We start from the raw sequence: 18,064 nt of genomic DNA on the forward strand, positions 1-18,064 counted from the left end.
TTTTTTTTTTTTAATTAAAAATGTTTAATATTTACTTTTGAGAGTTGGGTGGGGAAGGGAGGGGCACGGAGGATCCGAAGCAGGCTCCGCCCACCGTGACAGCACAGAGCCGGAAGCGGGGCTCGACCCCAGGAACCATGATTGTGACCTGAGCCAAAGTTGGACGCTTCACCAACTGAGCCACCTGGGTGCGCCAGGGCTATCGGGTTTTCTGTGTGAAAGAAATGTTTTTCACACTATGAGTGTAGCAGTTTGCATCCACACAACAGGTGTTTTGGTTTTGTTTTGTTTTGTTTTGTTTTGTTTTGTTTTGTTTTGTTTTGTTGTTAGTAGGCTCCATGCCCAACATGGGGCTCGAACCCGTGACCTCAAGATCCGGAGTCGCATGCTCTACTGACTGAGCCAGCCAGAAGCCCCAGGAGTGGGATTCCTTTTAGGCAGGGCGCAAACACCAGGCATAGGTGCCACTCGTTCCTCGTACAGGCTCATGGTGTGACGGGCACTCACTCCCCTCCCTTTCGTTGACCGTGGGAAGTTGGTGCATGGGAAGGTCCCAGCCACGTGACCGCTCCCTGGTGCAGTTGAAGCCAAAATCAAGAGTTGGGTCCTTAACTGGCTGTGCCCGCCCCCCCCCCCAAGGCGCCCCCTGAGGGTTTTTGTTTTATTTTATTCTTATTTATTTAATTTTTTTTAAGAGAGATCACAAGCGGGGGAGGGGAGCAGAGGGAGCGAGAGAGGAGACAGAACCCCAAGCAGGCTCTGTCAGCCCAGAGCCCGACGCGGGGCTCAAACTCACGAACCAAGAGATCATGAGCTGAGCCGCAATCGAGAGTCTAATGCCTTCCCCGACTGAGCCACACAAGTGCCCCGAGAAGTGCTGTTTTATGGCCCCTTTGGTTTCCCCTTTTTGGGTGTCATGATGAGTTCGCATGTTAGTAATGAGTCCGTTTCAATCAGTTGCACAGTTACGTTCAGAATCTCCCAAACTGGGCCATTGGCAGACCCTTAACAGTCAACGTCTGTATTTCTTTTTTCTTTTTTTTTCTTTTTCTCTTTCTTTCTTTCTTTCTTTCTTTCTTTCTTTCTTTCTTTTCAGCCTCTGTATTTCTTAACACAGTCTAGGGTGGCTTCTCCGCCTTCTGACAGCACAGGGTCCCTCAAGCTCACCCTGTGGATTTTCTCTTCCTAAATCAGCCCATTTCTCAGGGCTTCCTGCTTATTTCTTCTGGGCGCTTTCTCTCCAGAGATTTGCCAGGGAAGTGTGTGTGTGTGTGTGTGTGTGTGTGTGTGTGTGTGTGGTTCCTGCTGATACTTTATCCTAAAGTCGGCCACTTTTGAACTCTAAAAAAAATGTTTTTAAGTTTATTTATTTTAAGTAATCTTTTCACCAAACGTAGGACTCGAACTCACAACCTCCAGATCAAGAGTCACACGCTCTTCTGACTTTGAGCAAACCAGGCGCCCTGACTTTTTAATGTTTTTATTTATTTTTGAGAGAGAGAGAGGGAGACACAGAATCCGAAGCAGGCTTCGGGGCTCCGAGCTGTCAGCACAGAGCCCGACGCGGGACTTGAACTCGTGAACCGCGAGATCATGACCTGAGCCGAAGTCAGACACACAACCGACTGAGCCACCCAGGCGCGCCCCCTGACTTCTTAAAATTTTAGATTTGAAATCTTTCTTCTTGGGCTAAAAACCTTGCTTCCTTATGAACACAGTCCCTTTGACTGATCCTGCAGTGCATATAAAATATCTGTAAGAGGGCGCCTGAGTGGCTCAGTCGGTAAGCGTCTGATTTCGGCTCAGGCCATGATCTCACAGTTTGTGGGTTCGAGCCCCGCGTCGGGCTCTGTGCTGACAGCTCAGAGCCTGGAGCCTGTTTCGGATTCTGTGTCTCCCTCTCTCTGACCCTCCCCCGTTCATGCTCTGTCTCTCTCTGTCTCAAAAATAAATAAGCGTTAAAAAAAAAAAAAAAAAACAGGGTTTGGAGGCACCTGGGTGGCTCAGTCGGCTGTGTCCAACTCTCGGCTTCAGCTCAAGTCGTGATCCCAGGGTCATGGGATCGAGCCCCACATCGGGCTCTGAGCTGAGTGTGGCGCCTGCCTGGGATTCTCTCTCTCCCTCTGCCCCTCCTTCCCCCTCTCACGCTCTCTCTCTCTTTCCCTTAAATTGTGTGTGTGTCTTGGGGCGCCTGGGTGGCGCAGTCGGTTAAGCGTCCGACTTCAGCCAGGTCACAATCTCGCGGTCCGTGAGTTCAAGCCCCGCGTCAGGCTCTGGGCTGACGGCTCGGAGCCTGGGGCCTGTTTCCGATTCTGTGTCTCCCTCTCTCTCTGCCCCTCCCCCGTTCATGCTCTGTCTCCCTCTGTCCCAAAAATAAATAAACGTTGAAAAAAAAAATTTTAAATTGTGTGTGTGTCTGTATATATATACAGACCACATGATATCACTTTACATCCATGGATAAGAGATCTCACTCATTCTTTTTTTTTTTAAGTGTTTGTTTATTTTTGAGAGAGAGAGAGGGACACACAGCAGCCAAAGCCGGACTGTCAGCACAGAGCCTGATGTGGGGCTCGAACTCACGAACCCTGAGATCATGAACTGAGCCAAAATGAAGTCGGATGCTTAGCTGACTGAGCCACCCAGGCGCCCCGGGAGGTGGGCTAGCTTAATATACGACTGGCAAACGCCTTTCCTTGGCCCGCCTTCGTTGCAGACAACCCACCCCAGTCTCCACTTCTGAAGAATCTCGTGTGACATTCTTCCCCTCCGTGTGTCTGTGCCCAGATTTCCTCTTCTTGTGAGACCTCGGTCGATTGGAATAGGGCCCACCTGCTCCAGCGTGACCTCCTGGTACCCCTTGCGAATCCGCAAATGCCTCATTTCCAAATCGGGGTCACATTCATAGGTACTGGGGGGCGGGGGGGGGGGGTCAGGACTCCGGCCTGTCCTTGGGAAGGGTCGCGACTCCGCCGGTAACAGCGCCCCAAACGGGCGTGTTGTTTTAGGACGCCGTGACCTTCACAGACGTGGCCGTGAACTTCACCAAGGAGGAATGGGCCCTGCTGGACCCCGCGCAGAGAAATCTCTACAGAGACGTGATGCTGGAGAACTGTAGGAACCTGGCCTCCGTGGGTGAGGATGCTACCCTCCCTCGGCTTACCCGTGGCCGGGCCCAACGCGAGTCTGGCCCTTCCTGAGTTCCCGGAGGGGTGCTGAGAAACGGGGCCAGGACCGTTAAGCAGGGCGCTGCGGCCCCTGCCCCCCTAGGGGTGGACGCAGGGTTTGACCCCAACGAGAGGGCAACTCTGCCCGTTGCGGTTCATTTGTATTCGCTTCACGATTAACTGCCCTCGGGGGATCCTTAGGTGGGTGAACACGGAGCGCAGAGGGTGTTAGCGCATGCGTGAGGGAAGCGGAGGGACCGCTTAGGTGCGGCAGAGTCATACTTGCTTGGCTTCAGAACCCCTGCTTCAGGGAGTTTCTGTTTCTGGCACCGCTGTCTCCCCCCCACCCCCCACCCCGTGACCAGGATCTCAAGGAGGCACCCCCTAGTCTGGTCTCCCATTTGGGCAAGCAAGGAGCAGGTCGGGGAATGGTGCAGGGGGGTAAGTTTACCCCTGCACCTGGGCCTGCTCGCCAGGCGGATAGGAATCCTCACAAGGAAGGATTTTACAAGGTGGAATTTATTTTTCTTTTGCTTATTGGGGAGAGAGACCCAGTGCGAGCGGGGGAGGGGCAGAGAGAGAGGGAGACACGGAATCAGAAACAGGCTCCAGGCTCTGAGCCGTCAGCCCAGAGCCTGACGTGGGGCTCGAACTCACGGACCGCGAGATCGTGACCTGGCTGAAGTCGGACACTTAACTGACTGCGCCACCCAGGCGCCCCTCTTTCTTTTTGTCCCAAAGACCTGTGCCCCTTTAAAGCCACACACGGACTCTGACTTAGTCCGTCCGGGCGGACACCATACCATGTTCCAGGTGGCTTTCACACATTTGTCTCTTCACTGGGAAGTCCAAGGTCAAGGTGCCAGTGGGTTTGGTTCCCAGCCAGGCCTCTCTTCCTGGTTTGCAGACGGCCGCCTTCCTGCTGTGTCCTCACGTGCTAGAGAGACAGCGAGCTCCGTTCTGCTTTTGTAAGGACACCAGTCCCATCGTGGGGGCCCCACCGTCACATTCTCATCTAGGCCTGATTACCTCCCAGAGGCCCCACCTGCAAATCCCCTCATCACATGGGGGATGAGGGCTTCAACGTAATGGATTTCTGGGCGACACAAAAACAGTCCGTGGCAGACTCTTTGTCCGGTTCTCTATGAGGCTACACCTTCCTGACGACTCCTTTCCTCGATCCCTGAACAAGTGTTTCGTAGCAGGTCCCGTCCTCACTGCAGTCGAGCTCCCGGCACGGCCCAAATCCCTGATGTCTTTCCGCTCTCTTACTCACTCTTCCTTCCCTCTCGTGCAGAGTGACCGTTCGACAAGAAACCCACCTGGGCACTTCCCTGTCTTATCCTCCCCAACCCACCTTAGCTCTCAACAAAGAACTTGACTTTTGTGCACTTTATTTCAGACTCGCTGAATCAACGTAAGACCCAAAACTCAACCCCCCGGCAGGACATTCTCGCCGAGAAGACCCCTCGGGGAGCGAACAGAGTGTGTGCCGTGAGCCGCAGTACCCGGCCCTCCCCGCGGGGAAAAGACTGGAAATGCCACGAGACGGGGGAGCCGCCCAAGCAAAGGGACCGAAAGTGGCAGCAAGCTGCGGGCGTTCACAGGAAGGGCGAGTCTCCGGTCAGAATCTGTGAATATCGCGAAACGAAGGACGATCCTAAACCAGGCTCCAAGCTTGTGCCTTCCCGGAGAGATGCCGCAAGAAACCGTATCCCAAACTGGGGCTCAGATATCCTGAAACAAAATCCTGTCCTAACCAGTAATCAAAAGATCTATAAAAACTACGGATATGACAAACTCTTATGGCAAAGCATTGTCTTGATCCCGTTTGTGAGGAGTCGGACGGGGCCGGAGTCAAACGTGTGGCCTCACGATTACAACAATGTGCTTCACAGCCATAATAACATTCGCATGGGGACGGATGTTCATGAATGGGATCCATTTGGAAAAGCCTTTGGTGAAGACGTCTGCCTCAACGTATGCAGGTCTCACGTTACAGAGAAAACCTACGCGTCCGATCCGCGTGGAATCACCTTCCGAGATAGCTCGATCCATGAGGCACAGAGGCAATCCTGTATGGCAGAGGCAAATCATGAGAATAAGCAAGATGAGAAATCCTTTGCCCGCCCTGCAAATTCTGACTCACGCAAGGAGACTAAGCCCGGAGGGGGGAAATACAAATGTCAAGAATGTAGGAAATCTTACCTGTATCAGTCGTCCCTCGTGAGACACATGGAAATTCACACCGGAGAGAAGCCCTACGAATGCCAGACATGTGGGAAAGCCTTTAAATATTCCTTACACCTTAACAAACACTTACAAAAGCACATTATCAAGAAGCCCTATAAATGCAGGCGATGTGGGGAGACCTTCAATGAGTTCTCAAAGCTTACCGAACATAGAAGGGTTCATATCGTAGAAAAACCCTATAAATGCGAGGGATGTGGGAAAGCCTTCATCAGTTCTCACAGATTTAAAAACCACCTAAAAACTCACAGTTGACGGGCACTTGGCTAGCCCATTCAGAAGAGCGCGATCTCAAAGTCACGCTTTCAAGCTCCACGTGGGCTGTGGAGATTGCCTAAATAAATACACTTGAAAAAAAAATACAAAACGAAACTCACAGTTGAGAGGGGTCCTGCGAATGAAAGGAATGTGGGAGAAGTTTCATTAGTTTTCTCGAAATAATGAGCCCATGAGGACGTTTTGGGAGGGAGCTCGAGTCTTCCCTGAACGACAGAAATGTGAGAACCCAACACCCTGACATATTCACACCCTATGTAGGTAAGGTCTCTGGAAAGTTTGTCATCTTTTTTCATCTTTGCTAGACGTTTCCCCTTGCACTGGAGACACGCCCTATGAATCTAAGGAATCTGGAAAAACCTTCAAGGTTGTCTCAATGTAATCCTTGCACGAATTCACACTTTGGAGACTCGTCGTGGGAGTAAGGAACATGAGAAACGCCTCTTTAAGCATTCGTCCCTTAAGTTACCCAAGAGACTACATCCTGGAGATGATTCTAAGATTGCAATAGATCCAGGAAAGTCTCCCCGCTCCCAAGGCACAGATGAGTACATAGTAGGAGAGAAACACAGTAAATGCTAGGATTGCTGCCACTGCCTTGCCTCATCCTTCATCTGGGACCAAAATTCATTGCTTTCCACTTTTGGTTCTCTAATAAAATCCTCCGAGATGATGAATATGCTCTCTGCGTGCCTTTTCAGCTCTGAATTTTCAATATGTAGTAGCTTTGTTAGTATTTACCCATGGGTGTTCTCACCAACACGAGGCCCTGTTTGAGCCTCATTTATCTTTTGATTTTTTTTTTAATACTTATTTCTAAGAGAGAGAGAGAGGGAGACAGAGAATCCCAAGCAGGCTCCAGGCTCCGAGCTGTCAGCACAGAGCCTGACGCGGGGCTCAAACTCATGGACCTCAAGACCATGACCTGAGCCAAAGCCGGACACTTAACCAACTGAACCACCCAGGCGCCCCTGAGCCTCCTTTAATTCAAGTTGGGGTTTGGTGTGCTCTGGGATAACATTTTTTTTTTTTTTTTTTTTGGTCAGTTGGTTGTTATTGGTCATGATTTGACTGCGTTATGGTCCGAGTATGTGGTCTTTATGATGCTGCTGTGGGACACGTGTTCTGATGTTCATTTCAGTCCCATGGGGCTGACTTCTGTCAACTGCCTGGCCACGTGCATTCTTCTCATCCTCTTTAGTAAGTATAAGGGTCCATAGACTTGTTTTTGCAGAGTTAGCCCCGTTGAAGGTTTGTAAATGCATTTTCTACATTTTCTCATAACAGATAGTGGGTAGATCTTGCAACCCTGACAGAATTCACTGGCTTGGATTCCTAGAAAGCTGTACGAAAGACGAGAGTGTCACTCATTTTGTCTTAACTAAGTTCCCGTTGCTCTCTTTCCTAGCTGCTCTCTGGAGACTGGGTGAAATTCCCTGAATTAGCACAAGCAACTTTAGGATCATTGAAATGAAGGTCATGGTCCCAATAACACAACCTTCAAAACACAAGAGTCCTCACTCCCCTGGACATGTTTTTGGGTGTCTGTGGCTGCAACAGACTGTGTGGCTAGACTAAGTAGATGAAGCAAGCCCCTGATTTGATTAAGGAGCATTTTAAGGGAGATTTTTTTAAAACACGGAGTTTCTTTGGTGTTGGGTGGGATCAGGGTTCAGTACCTGTCTGAATGGTCAAGATTCTTGACTGTTTCACATTCTCTTACTAACAAAATGTTTGATTCTTGATCTGTTACTGAGTAAGCTTGTAATACAATACCCCATTAGAGAAGTGTATTCTCAAAGTCTTTTAAAGTTTTTTAAAATGTTCATTTAATTTTGGGGAGAGAGAGAGAGACAGTGAGCATGAGTGTGGGAGGGGCACAGAGAAAGGGAAACACAGAATCTGAAGCAGGCTCCAGGCTCCTAGCTGTCAGCACAGAGCCTGATGCAGGGCTCAAACTCATGGACCTCGAGATCATGACCTGAGCCAAAGCCGGACACTTAACCAGCTGAGCCTCCCAGGTGCCCTGATGGAAGTCTTACAGCTTTGTCAATTCTTGCTTAATGTATTTGTAGACAATGTTATTAGATGCATAGGAGTTTGGGCATTTTCTTTATTACAGGTGAGTTTTTTGCTTCCTGTATGTTTTAACCATCTTTTCTACTAACACTTTATTTTTGTTCACTCATATATTAAGGGAAAGCCCCTTACTATGTGGAAGACTTTACATATATCACTCCATTTATCACTCACCACCACTCCACAAATAAATGCTTATCTCCTTCTTATAACTGAGGAAACTGAAGCACAGAAGTTAAGGAAACTTGCTGATGTTAAACAGCTTCCTTTGAGTTTCAAGGCAGTGGGTGTTTTCATGGTCAAGTTCAGGCTTTCACACATGTATTAGTTTCCTGTTGTTACAACAAATTATCACAAATATAGGGACTTTAGACAACCCAAATCTCTCATGTTACATTGCTGGCAGTCAGAAGTCCAGAATGGGTCTCGCTGGGTGAAAATCAACGTGTCCGCAGGGCTATATTTTCTGGAAGCTCTAGGGGAAAGTTTATGTTCTTGCCTTCTCCAGCTTTTAGAGGCCACCCACATTCCTTCGTTGGTGGCCCCTTCTCCATCTAAACCGGCAACAGGGGTTGAATTCTCACATCACATCCCTCTGACTCATGATTCTAAGAGTCCTTCCTCTTTCATGTATAGGGACACCTGTGACTACATTGGGCCCATCCAGATAGCCCAGAATCATCTCCCATCTCAGATCAACTTATTAGCAACTCTGAATTCCATCTGTGACCTTAATTCCCTTTTGCTATATAGGATAACATACGCACAGGCTCTGGATATTAGCACATACACATCTTTGGGGGCCATTTTCTGTCTACCACAGTAACTTATGAAATTATCAAGCTTATTAACTGACTGAAAGAAAACCTTCAAACCTTAAAGTTATTCTGGCCTTTGAGACTGTGCTGTTCATCACAGATATTTTCCTGAGCATCTCCTTGAGGCCAAGGACTGTGGAAGACTCTGGGTCTCTATCGGGTCAGCAAATTTTTTCCATGGAGAGCCAAAGAGGAAACAGCTCTTCCATTGTCTCATAAAGCAGCCGTAGACCGTACATAACAAATGCATGCGGCTGTGTCATTTCTGGACACTAAAACTTTGAATTTCACATACTTTTCCCATATCACAAAATAGTCTTTTGATTATTTTTTGTTTCCAATTTAAGTTTTGTTTTTATTTAAGTAATCTCTCCACCCAACACGGGGCTTGAACTCAGAATCCCACAATCAAGAGTCACATGCTCTACCGCCAGCCAGGTGCCCCCCAAAACGTAAAAGCATTCTTGGCTCACGGGCCTGATTTGGGCAACAGGCTGTAATTTGCTGGCCACTGGTCTAAAGGAAAGAACAAAACAAGCTTTTATCTCATGCTTTCTTGTGGATAAGACATATATAGAGGCATGGCTCTCTATCCTGATGTTTTTATTTTTCTTAATTTTTTTAAAAATTGGAAAATATGGCGACCCAAATTCTACAGAGATGGATAGATACAGTTCAAAGTCAGTCGGGGCGCCTTGGTGGTTCAGTCGCTTTCGTGTCTGACTACAGCTCAGGTCATGATCTCATGGTTCAAGGGTTCAAGCCCCACAGCAGGCTCTCTGCTGTCAGCACGGAGCCCGCTTTGGATCCTGTCTCCTGCTCTCTCTGCCCTTCCCCCACCTGCACTCACGCTGTCTCTCAAAAATAAAACATTAAAAAAAAATTCTTTGAAATAAATGTCTTTAACCAATTTGTAAATAAATACGTACATACATACATAAATAGAAGTCAATAAAGAGATCCCCACATACCATCCAGGCCCATCGCAAATTTATTTTGAATTTTGTGTGTGTGTGTTTACTGCCCCTGCATAAATTCCCAAATCTATTTTCTGGTTTTAGCAGTCAATATTGCTGCGTTGCGTTGCACCGGACGCACGTGTCCAACCGAAAAGCATTTCAGACAGGAGATGAATTGGATGATTCCATTCGTATGAGATTTCCAGGAGAAGCAAATCTGGAGAGACAAGGTCGCCCCAGCGGGAGGTGGGGCAGGAAGCTGACCGCAGGCTGGCAAGAGGGAAACTTCGGGGACGGAGGCAATGATCCAAGACTGGGCTGTGGTGATGATTGTAGGACTCTGTAACTTTGTGAAAAGTCACTGCATGTTCACTGACAATGAGTGGCTTTTACGATCCGTAAATTACCCGAGACGGCAAGAAAGGGGGAATGGAGAGGGAAAAAGGAACATCAAAGGCCTTCTTGGGTGCCCACAGCTGCGGGGTGCCCAAAAGCTCTGCGAAGTTCAGCTCCGGGTGTTTGGGGAGGGCCTGGGGGCGGGGGCGGCCTGTGGATGAAAGCGCGCTTGGCCCGGGGGGGGGGGGGGGCGGGCGGCCGCGGCCCCCAACCGGGGGTGGCCCCCCCCCCCCCCCCCCCCCCAAGCCCCACCGCCTGCGACTGTCGCCCACCAATTTGTCCTCGGATCACCAATGGGTGCATTCAGTCTCTCCCTGTCGGCCCCAGACCAGGCTGAGGGGGCTGGAGCCACTGTTACCCCCCAGGGAGCACCGTGCGGAGAGAAAGGATCCTGGCTGGGAGTCAATCCCTGAACTCAACTCCAAGGAGAGGCGAGGAAGGGTGTGGCTTCGGGGATTCCTCCTGCCTCCCCATTGCCTACGTCCTCGGTTCCTACAGGTGCAACATGAGAATTTGTAACCATTGGTTTCACAAAAATCCTAGGGCTTCTAAGTGCTTTGCGGACACGAACGCGTTTCATGCTCACGCCAACCCTGTGCGGTGGGTGCTATCTTCCCACTTTATAGCAGAGAAAACTGAGGCACAGAGAGGCTAAGCCAGCTGCCCAAGGTCACACAGCCAGCTGTCCGGCACCACACTTGCCTCTAAGCCCTAGCGGGGAGGCGTCCCTGCAGTGGCGGGGTCGCCACTGTGGCTTCTTGTCTGTCCTCCCCCCTGGGATGCGAGCTCTGGGAGCAGCGACCCCGTCTGGGGCACAGAGAGGCATCGGCTGAACACTGCGGAATAAGAAGGGAGGGGTGGGGCTCAGGATGGCCGCATCCCTTGCCGGCCTCCCAAGCCCTCCCACCGCGCTCTGCTCCGGGAGCTGTCTTCGCGGCGGGGCCTCCAGTCCCAGCGAACGGATCCTCTGGGCGACGCTGACCCAGAAGGAAACCCGGGCCTGGGAGGTCGGACCGAGCCGAGCCCGCTCGCGGCGGGACACGGGCGCCACCTGGCGGCGGAGTCCCGCCAACGCAGCGCCGCCGAGAGACGGGGGTTCGCTCTGGGCGAGGCTCTCAGAACGTTCCCGGCGGTGGTCCGGAAAGCAGTGTGAAGCTGGGAACCGTCTGTTGGCTTCCAGGCCTTTCTGACCGTGATGCACAGCAAGAAATCATCTCACATCACCATAGTTTCGGGAAATGCCACCCTGTACGGCATGATTTTTTTTTATTCTACTCTATTCCTGTTTTCAAATGCCGGTCCGGTCCCCTTGAACTGATTTACTCTCTAATAAATCTCCGCTGGCAATCAGGATAGAGTTATCCATGGCCTCGATTATCCTCAGGTGTTTTCTTTTTCTTTCCAGCTGACAAAGGTTGCGATGGAGAAAGTGTTCGCACCCGGACCACTCCCCCCCAGCAGTCGTCTGTCGCCACGTCCCCAGGGAGTCTCCTGCCAGCCCCGATTCAGGATACACTGGGCTCGGAGAGGCTAAGACACTTGTCCAAGGCCACACAGGTTATAGGCAGCATGGCTAGTGTCTGCCTCACTCCTGGAGGATAGAAATCACCAAGTGCTCCAAATATCAGTGCTATGAAGCACAGTTTAGTTCGGTCCTTTCTCCGTTTTTGCCAAGAAGATGGTGCTGCGCCGGCCTGCTGGGGTTTTGATGCTTTTTAATATAGATTAATGACATTCCAGAGCTCGTGCTTAAAAATGCGAGCCGTCAGGGGGAGCCTGGGTGGCTCAGTCAGTTGAGCGTCCGACTGCAGCTCAGGTCATGATCTCCCGGTTCGTGGGTTTGAGCCCCACGTCGGGCTCTGTGCTGACAGCTCGGAGCCTGGAGCCCGCTTCGGGTTCGGTGTCTCCCTCTCTCTCCGCCGCTCCCCTGCTCACGCTGTTTCTCTCTCTCTCTCTCTCTCTCAGGAATAAATATTAAAAAATCAAAAAATAAACAGGGCTCAAACAGGGCCTCGTGTTGGTGAGGACACCCGTGTGTAAATACTAACAAAGCCACTACATATTGAAAATTCAGAGCTGGAAAGGCACACAGAGAGCATATCCATCATCTCGGAGGATTTTGTTAGAGAACCAAAACTGGGAAGGAATGAATTTTGGTCCCAGATGAAGGATGAGGCAAGGCAGTGGCAGCAATCCTAGCATTTACTGTGTTTCTCTCCTACTATGTACTCATCTGTGCCTTGGGAGCGGGGAGACTTTCCTGGACCTGTTGCAATCTTAGAATCATCTCCACGATGCAGCCTCTTGGGTAACGTAAGGGGCGAATGCCATCTCTCTGCCCCGCCCCCGCTCGCGCAAACTCTTTCTCTCCCTCTCAAAACAAATAAAAACACATTGCAATTTAAATTTTTATCAAAGTTTGTTGATTCATGGGAATGCAAGCTGGTGCAGCCAGTCTGGAAACCAGCATGGAGGTGCCTCAAAAAACTAAAAATAGAACCACCCTACGACCCAGCCATCGCACGACTAGGCATTTATTCAAGGGATACAGGGGTGCTGTTTCGAAGGGACACATTCACCCCAATGTTTATAGCAGCACTATCGACAAGGGCCAAGGTATGGAAAGAGCCCAAATGTCCGTCGATGGATGAATGCGTAAAGAAGATGTGGTCTATATATCCAATGGAGTATTACTCGGCCATCAAAAAGGATGAAATCTTGCCATTTGCAACTACGTGGATGGAACTGGAGGGTATTATGCTGAGTGAAATTAGTCAGAGAAAGACAAACATCATATGACTTCACTCATATGAGGACTTTGAGACAAAACAGATGAACATAAGGGGAGGGAAGCAAAAATAATATAAAAACAGGGGGACAAAACAGAAGAGACTCATAAGTAGGGAGAACAAACTGAGGGTTCCTGGAGGGGTTGTGGGAGGGGGGAGGGGCTAAATGGGGAAGGAGCACTAAGGAATCTCCTCCCAAAATCATTGTTGCACTCTATGCTAATTTGGATGTAAATTAAAAAAAAAAAAAAGGGGGCGCCTGGGTGGCGCAGTCGGTTAAGCGTCCGACTTCAGCCAGGTCAGGATCTCGCGGTCCGGGAGTTCGAGCCCCGCGTCGGGCTCTGAGCTGATGGCTTGGAGCCTGGGGCCTGTTTCCGATTGTGTCTCCCTCTCACTCTGCCCCTCCCCCGTTCATGCTCTGTCTCTCTCTGTCCCAAAAATAAATAAACGTTGGAAAAAAAAAAAAAGTTTGTTGATTCAGAAAGGAAGTAATATTCTTCCTAGAGTTGCCTAGTAAACATACTCCCTTGCTATTCAAATGTGCATGCAGCTGTTGGGATCCTTGTAATTCTTGTACCTAAAATTCTGTACCTGGAATTAATCGCTTGTCCAGTGAAATAACTGGACCATCAAAGGTGGAGAGGCTAGCTGTGATCGCTAGTCGGGTTATGATGACCTCTGACCTCCAGAAGGTCAACCAGGTCTGTCTTAAATGGACAGGGCTCGACATCACTGGCTTGACCCTTAAAAAAAATACTTTTTTAAGATGGGGATATGTTAATGCAGGGGACACCTGGGTGGCTCAGTGGGTTGAGCATCTGACTCTCGATTTCAGCTCAGGTCACGATCTCTCGGTTTGTGAGTTCACACCCCGCGTTGGGCTCCATGCCGACGGTATGGAGCCTGCTTGGAATTCTCGCGTTCTCCCTCAAAAAATAAGTAAATAAATACATACACAAATACATACATAAATCTTGCAGTGTAAATAAACAAATACAGTCTTGCAGTGAAAATACGCATCTATAGTTCAGTTGATAGAATTTCACGGGGAGAGAACACACGATTTGTCACTCCAGGTAACCTGTACTGGAAAGGGTGTGCACAAAAGCTCAGAAGTGCAACTAAAGTGTTTTGCTCTTAAAATTGACCCTGCGATGCTGTGTGTGTGTGTGTGTGTGTGTGTGTGTGTGTGTGTGTGACAGTAACCTACGTGATTGCAGCATCACAGAGCATCCACGAGTTCAGGAATGTCACCGGTGAAATACGCAGCTGGTCATTCATGCTCCCGGGGCAAGGTCAAAGCCAACGTTGATTGGCACATTCTGTTCTGGGGGATTTTGTGTGTGTGTGTGTGTGTGGTTCTCTTAAGATTTTTAAGTGATCGCTACACCCAACATGGGGCTCGAACCTACAACCCTGCATGTTCCATTAACTGAGCCAACCAGGTGACCCAACTGGCACATTTTGGACAATTACTGAAGCCAAGGCCAAACTCCGATGTGCCCCAACGTTGCTCCCCAACTCCCCGCCCAAGGCATTTAGAGCTTCCACATAAAAAAAAGTGGGAAACCACACCTTCTTTTCCAGCTCAAGACCCAGGTCCCAGATAACTCTTTGCAGCAAAAAGCTCCTGAAAACCTCTGTGATCAAGCAAAGGAGGAAACATGGGGTCTCCTGTATTAGGATTTATTTATTTATTTATTTACTTTTTTGCTGTCAAAATTTGAAGGCAACTTCCACTTTGTTCTAAGTTTATTTATTTTGAGGGGGGAGAGGGGCAGAGAGAGGGAGAGAGAGAATCCCAAGCAGGATCCTCACCGTCAATGCAGAGCCCATCGCGGGGCTCGGACCCACGAACCATGAGATCATGACCTGAGCCGAAATCCGAGGGTTGGGCCCTCAACCAACTGAGCCCCCAGTGCCCCGAGTTGTTAAATATTTACCGACGGGTAGGCCTCACCAGGTTATAGGGCAGGATGTTGGGAGGGGAAGACTGGATTATCTGAACAAATGAGAAACTATGCCAATTTTAATCTTCAGTCTGGATTTAGATTAAATCCTGCTGAATGCAGGACTCAACGGCCAGAAAGAGTGACCCGTGGTGTTCTAACCCTCTCCTTCCCAAACCACCTCCCCAACCCCAGCAGGAAGGGAGACAGTGTGCTCGATCTCTGGGGCCATGCAGCAGGCATTAGGGCTGTCCACAAATATTCTTCTCTCTCTCTCCTTCCAGACACATGGACAGATTGCATTTCCCACCCTTCTTTGAAGTTCCACATCATCGGGGGCGCCTGGGTGGCTCCGTCGGTTAAGCGTCCGACTTCGGCTCAGGTCATGATCTCACAGCTCGTGGGTTTGAGCCCCACATCGGGCTCTGTGCTGACAGCTCAGGGCCTGGAGCCTGCTTCCGATTCTGTGTCTCCCTCTCTCTCTAACCCTCACCCACTCGTGCTCGCTCTCTGTCTCTAACCCTGTCTCTCAAAACTTAACAAACATTAAGAAAAAAAAATTCTTGAAGTCACACATCATGACATGACCTACTTGGGTCAATAAATGCAAGTCCAGTGACACGCATCATATCCACACGGAAGCTGTAGGAACTTTGTCAGCCTAGGGGGCCCCTGGGTGGCTCAGTCGTTTGGGCATCCGACTTCGGCTCAGGTCACGATCTCGCGGTCCGTGAGTTCGAGCCCCGCGTCGGGCTCTGTGCTGACAGCTCAGAGCCTGGAGCCTGTTTCAGATTCTGTGTCTCCCTCTCTCTCTGACCTTCCCCCATTCATGCTCTGTCTCTCTCTGTCTCAAAAATGAATAAACATTAAAAAAAAAAAAAAAAGAACTTTGTCAGCCTTACCACTTTCTCTGTTTCCCAGGGCCAAAGAATTAGCAACGCTCCAGGCGGATGCTGTGCCACCGGCCTGGGTCACAAAGGTGACGCAGAGGAGAGCCCTTAGGGGACCCACATAAGACCAGGAACACCAGCAAGTAATAAGCCTTTGCAGTATAAGGCCACTGAGATCCTGGGGGGGGGGGGGGGGGTGTTCGTTACTGAGGCATAACCCAGCCCGTCCTGACTGATACACCCCGGTTCTCAGTAGAGCCTGAAATGTGGAGGTCTCAAAAATAAATAAATAGACAGATAGATTAAATAAATAAATATGAATGAATTGCAGGGAGTAGGGACAAAGGTCATACATTTCCCCCCGGGCCAGAGGTAAAGGGAACCGCCATGTGTCCAGCCTGGTCGCCCACATATACACCTGTAACTGGGCTGGGGTAACAGGCTCTGACCTTTATTTTCTAGGGTCGCAGCTCATGCTGACCCTGACATCTTTCCTCCAAGTCTTCCCCTGCTGCCCAGTCCTGGGGGTGGGGGGCAGTCCTGGGGCTCCGGGGGGAGGGCGAGGAACAAGAAACTGCAGAGACGGGGTCATGAGGCACAAGGAGAGCCCGGCAGGTAGAGACAGGAGAGGGAACTAGAAGCGGGGAAGCAGACACAGGACGGGGGAGGTGGGGGACCAGCAGTGATGGGGGCAGAGATGTGAACAGGAGACAGAAACACACACTGAATGGGAAGCCAAGATGACAGGAAATGGGGAGACAGGAAGGGAAAGGGGGGGGCGGGGTTTGGAAAGAGAGAAAGGGACCAGGAGACATCGCTGAGGAGCCGACGGCCAGCGGATGGACACAGGGACAACGGGAAGGGCAGGGGCAGACAGATGCGGAGCAAAGACTCACAGAGGGCCTGGAACCGGGAGGGTCGCGGGGAAATCTCAAGGCAGAGAAGGGTCTGCAGGGAGCCAAGGGCAAGGAGGGGGGCGGGGGGGGGGGCGGGCCGCTAGTCTTTGCTGGTGCTGGTCCCGGGGCCTGCGCTTGACTCTGACCCGGTGCCCCTGCTCTCCGCACCCGCGGGGCTGTCCTGGCCTCCGCTGGACCTCAAGTATCCGGTGGAGCCCAGGTAGCTACTAGAGCTGGGGGTTCTGAAGGTCACGCCGCCCCCAGTCGAGCCCCGGCTGGACACGGGCGCCCCCACGGCGCTGGCGGAACCGAAGGTCACGCGGCCCGTGCTGGAGCCGGGTTCTCCCAAGGCGACGCGGCCGACGTTGGTGCTCGTGGTGCGGTCTCCACTGGATGCCAGGACGCCACTAGTCCTCTGGCTCAGGATGGACCCGGGGACCCCGCTGGGGCTCTTGGCGGTCGTCAGGGGTGAGCCCGAGCTGACCCTCTGGATGCTGGGGAGGCTGGAGACGCTCAGGTTGCTGTTGACCTTCCTCAAGGCCTCGGCTAACTCCTTCTCTTGCTGCTCCTGCGCCTCGAGCTGTGGGGGGGGGGGGGGGGGCGGGGCGAATGAGGGCCCCACCAGGGGGCTGAGGACCTGCCCCGGGAGGGAGGGCCTGCCTCCCATCCTCACCAACTGCGTCACTTGGCTGCGCAGCTCTTCCTTGCTCATCGGATAGTCGTCTTTGGCCTCGAAGCCTGGGAGGTCGTCCCTAAAGTGGGGGGTGGGGGGCGGGGGGCGGGGAGGACACTCAGCCCCACAGGAGGCCAAGGGCTCCCCGTTGCGCTACCCGGAGACCTTGCTCCGGCCAGCCCGAGCGCCCTTGGCCCTTTCCGGGCTCCCCGGGGCCAGCTCTGTCCTCAGCGGCCCCCTACTCCTTCTCGAGGCGATCACTCCCACCTTCTACTCCGCCCCAGAGCCACACCCACCCTCCGGGATCCCAGAGCCCCCCCCAAAAGCCTCCACCCCACTGTCGCCTCTGCCCCCACGGAATCTCCTCCTCCTGCCCCTCCTTCCCGTCCGGAGGCCTCACGGGTTGTCAGGGAGCTGCGGCGGGGCCAGCTTCTTCGGAAGATCCTCAGGGCTCTGGCCCAGAACTAGGAGGGCAGCGTTAGCCAAGCTGGAGGGGGTGGGGGTCTGGAGGGTGGATAAGCCAGTGGTCGGCTCACCCCCAAGGCCCTGGCCTCCAAGCTTCTGGTTCCCTGTCCCCCCACCAACCGCCCGCCCACACAGTACCCCCCACACCTCCACCTGGACGTCTACGTAGGCCTGCACCGTCAAGAGATCAACCAGCCGCTTCTCGATGAGGCCCAGGAAGAGGCTGATGTCCCGGTCTCTCATGTGGGTCTTGACCCCCAGGAGGTCCTTGATGATGGTGTTGTCACACTGGGCCCTGGTGAAGAGCTGCTGGATGTCTGAGGTCGGAGGGGACAGGCCGTCACGGATGCGACGCCCTGCCTCTCCCTGCCCTCCGGTCTCCGCTGCTCCGGAGCGACGGAGATGCCAAGCCAGGCTCCGGGATGGAAAGCCACTTGCCCGAGCTCTGAGGGCACGA

The 18,064-nt window shown here is 51.7% G+C and overlaps 2 protein-coding genes across 9 annotated transcripts in view; one reads left to right on the plus strand and one right to left on the minus strand.

Annotated features, from left to right (window-relative positions):
• ZNF114 (zinc finger protein 114) overlaps positions 1-12,573 on the plus strand; it is a 17,026-nt gene extending 4,453 nt beyond the window's left edge. For 2 of the 4 annotated variants that reach the window (XM_040457577.1, XM_040457575.1), the window contains exons 3-4: positions 3,009-3,135; positions 4,570-6,370. In XM_040457577.1, the coding sequence (XP_040313511.1) occupies positions 3,009-3,135; positions 4,570-5,672 (1,230 nt within the window). In that variant the 3' untranslated portion in view covers positions 5,673-6,370. Of the gene's footprint in view, positions 1-2,787; positions 2,909-3,008; positions 3,136-4,569; positions 6,371-9,303; positions 9,308-12,561 lie in introns of those variants that run through there. The other 2 variants (XM_040457576.1, XM_040457578.1) reach the window with 2 other exon arrangements.
• Positions 12,574-16,003: 3,430 nt separating this feature from the next.
• Positions 16,004-18,064, minus strand: part of ODAD1 (outer dynein arm docking complex subunit 1) — a 21,807-nt gene continuing 19,746 nt past the window's right edge. For all 5 annotated transcript variants that reach the window (XM_040457563.1, XM_040457560.1, XM_040457559.1 and 2 more), the window contains 4 exons: positions 17,755-17,924; positions 17,543-17,646; positions 17,143-17,221; positions 16,004-17,049 (listed from right to left, as the gene is read on the minus strand). In XM_040457563.1, coding sequence (XP_040313497.1) covers positions 16,570-17,049; positions 17,143-17,221; positions 17,543-17,646; positions 17,755-17,924 — 833 coding nt within the window. In that variant the 3' untranslated portion in view covers positions 16,004-16,569. The remainder of the gene's footprint in view (positions 17,050-17,142; positions 17,222-17,542; positions 17,647-17,754; positions 17,925-18,064) is intronic.

This window comes from Herpailurus yagouaroundi, unplaced genomic scaffold, assembly GCF_014898765.1.
Source record: "Herpailurus yagouaroundi ecotype Mexico unplaced genomic scaffold, PumYag 220, whole genome shotgun sequence".
Lineage (NCBI taxonomy): Eukaryota > Metazoa > Chordata > Mammalia > Carnivora > Felidae > Herpailurus > Herpailurus yagouaroundi.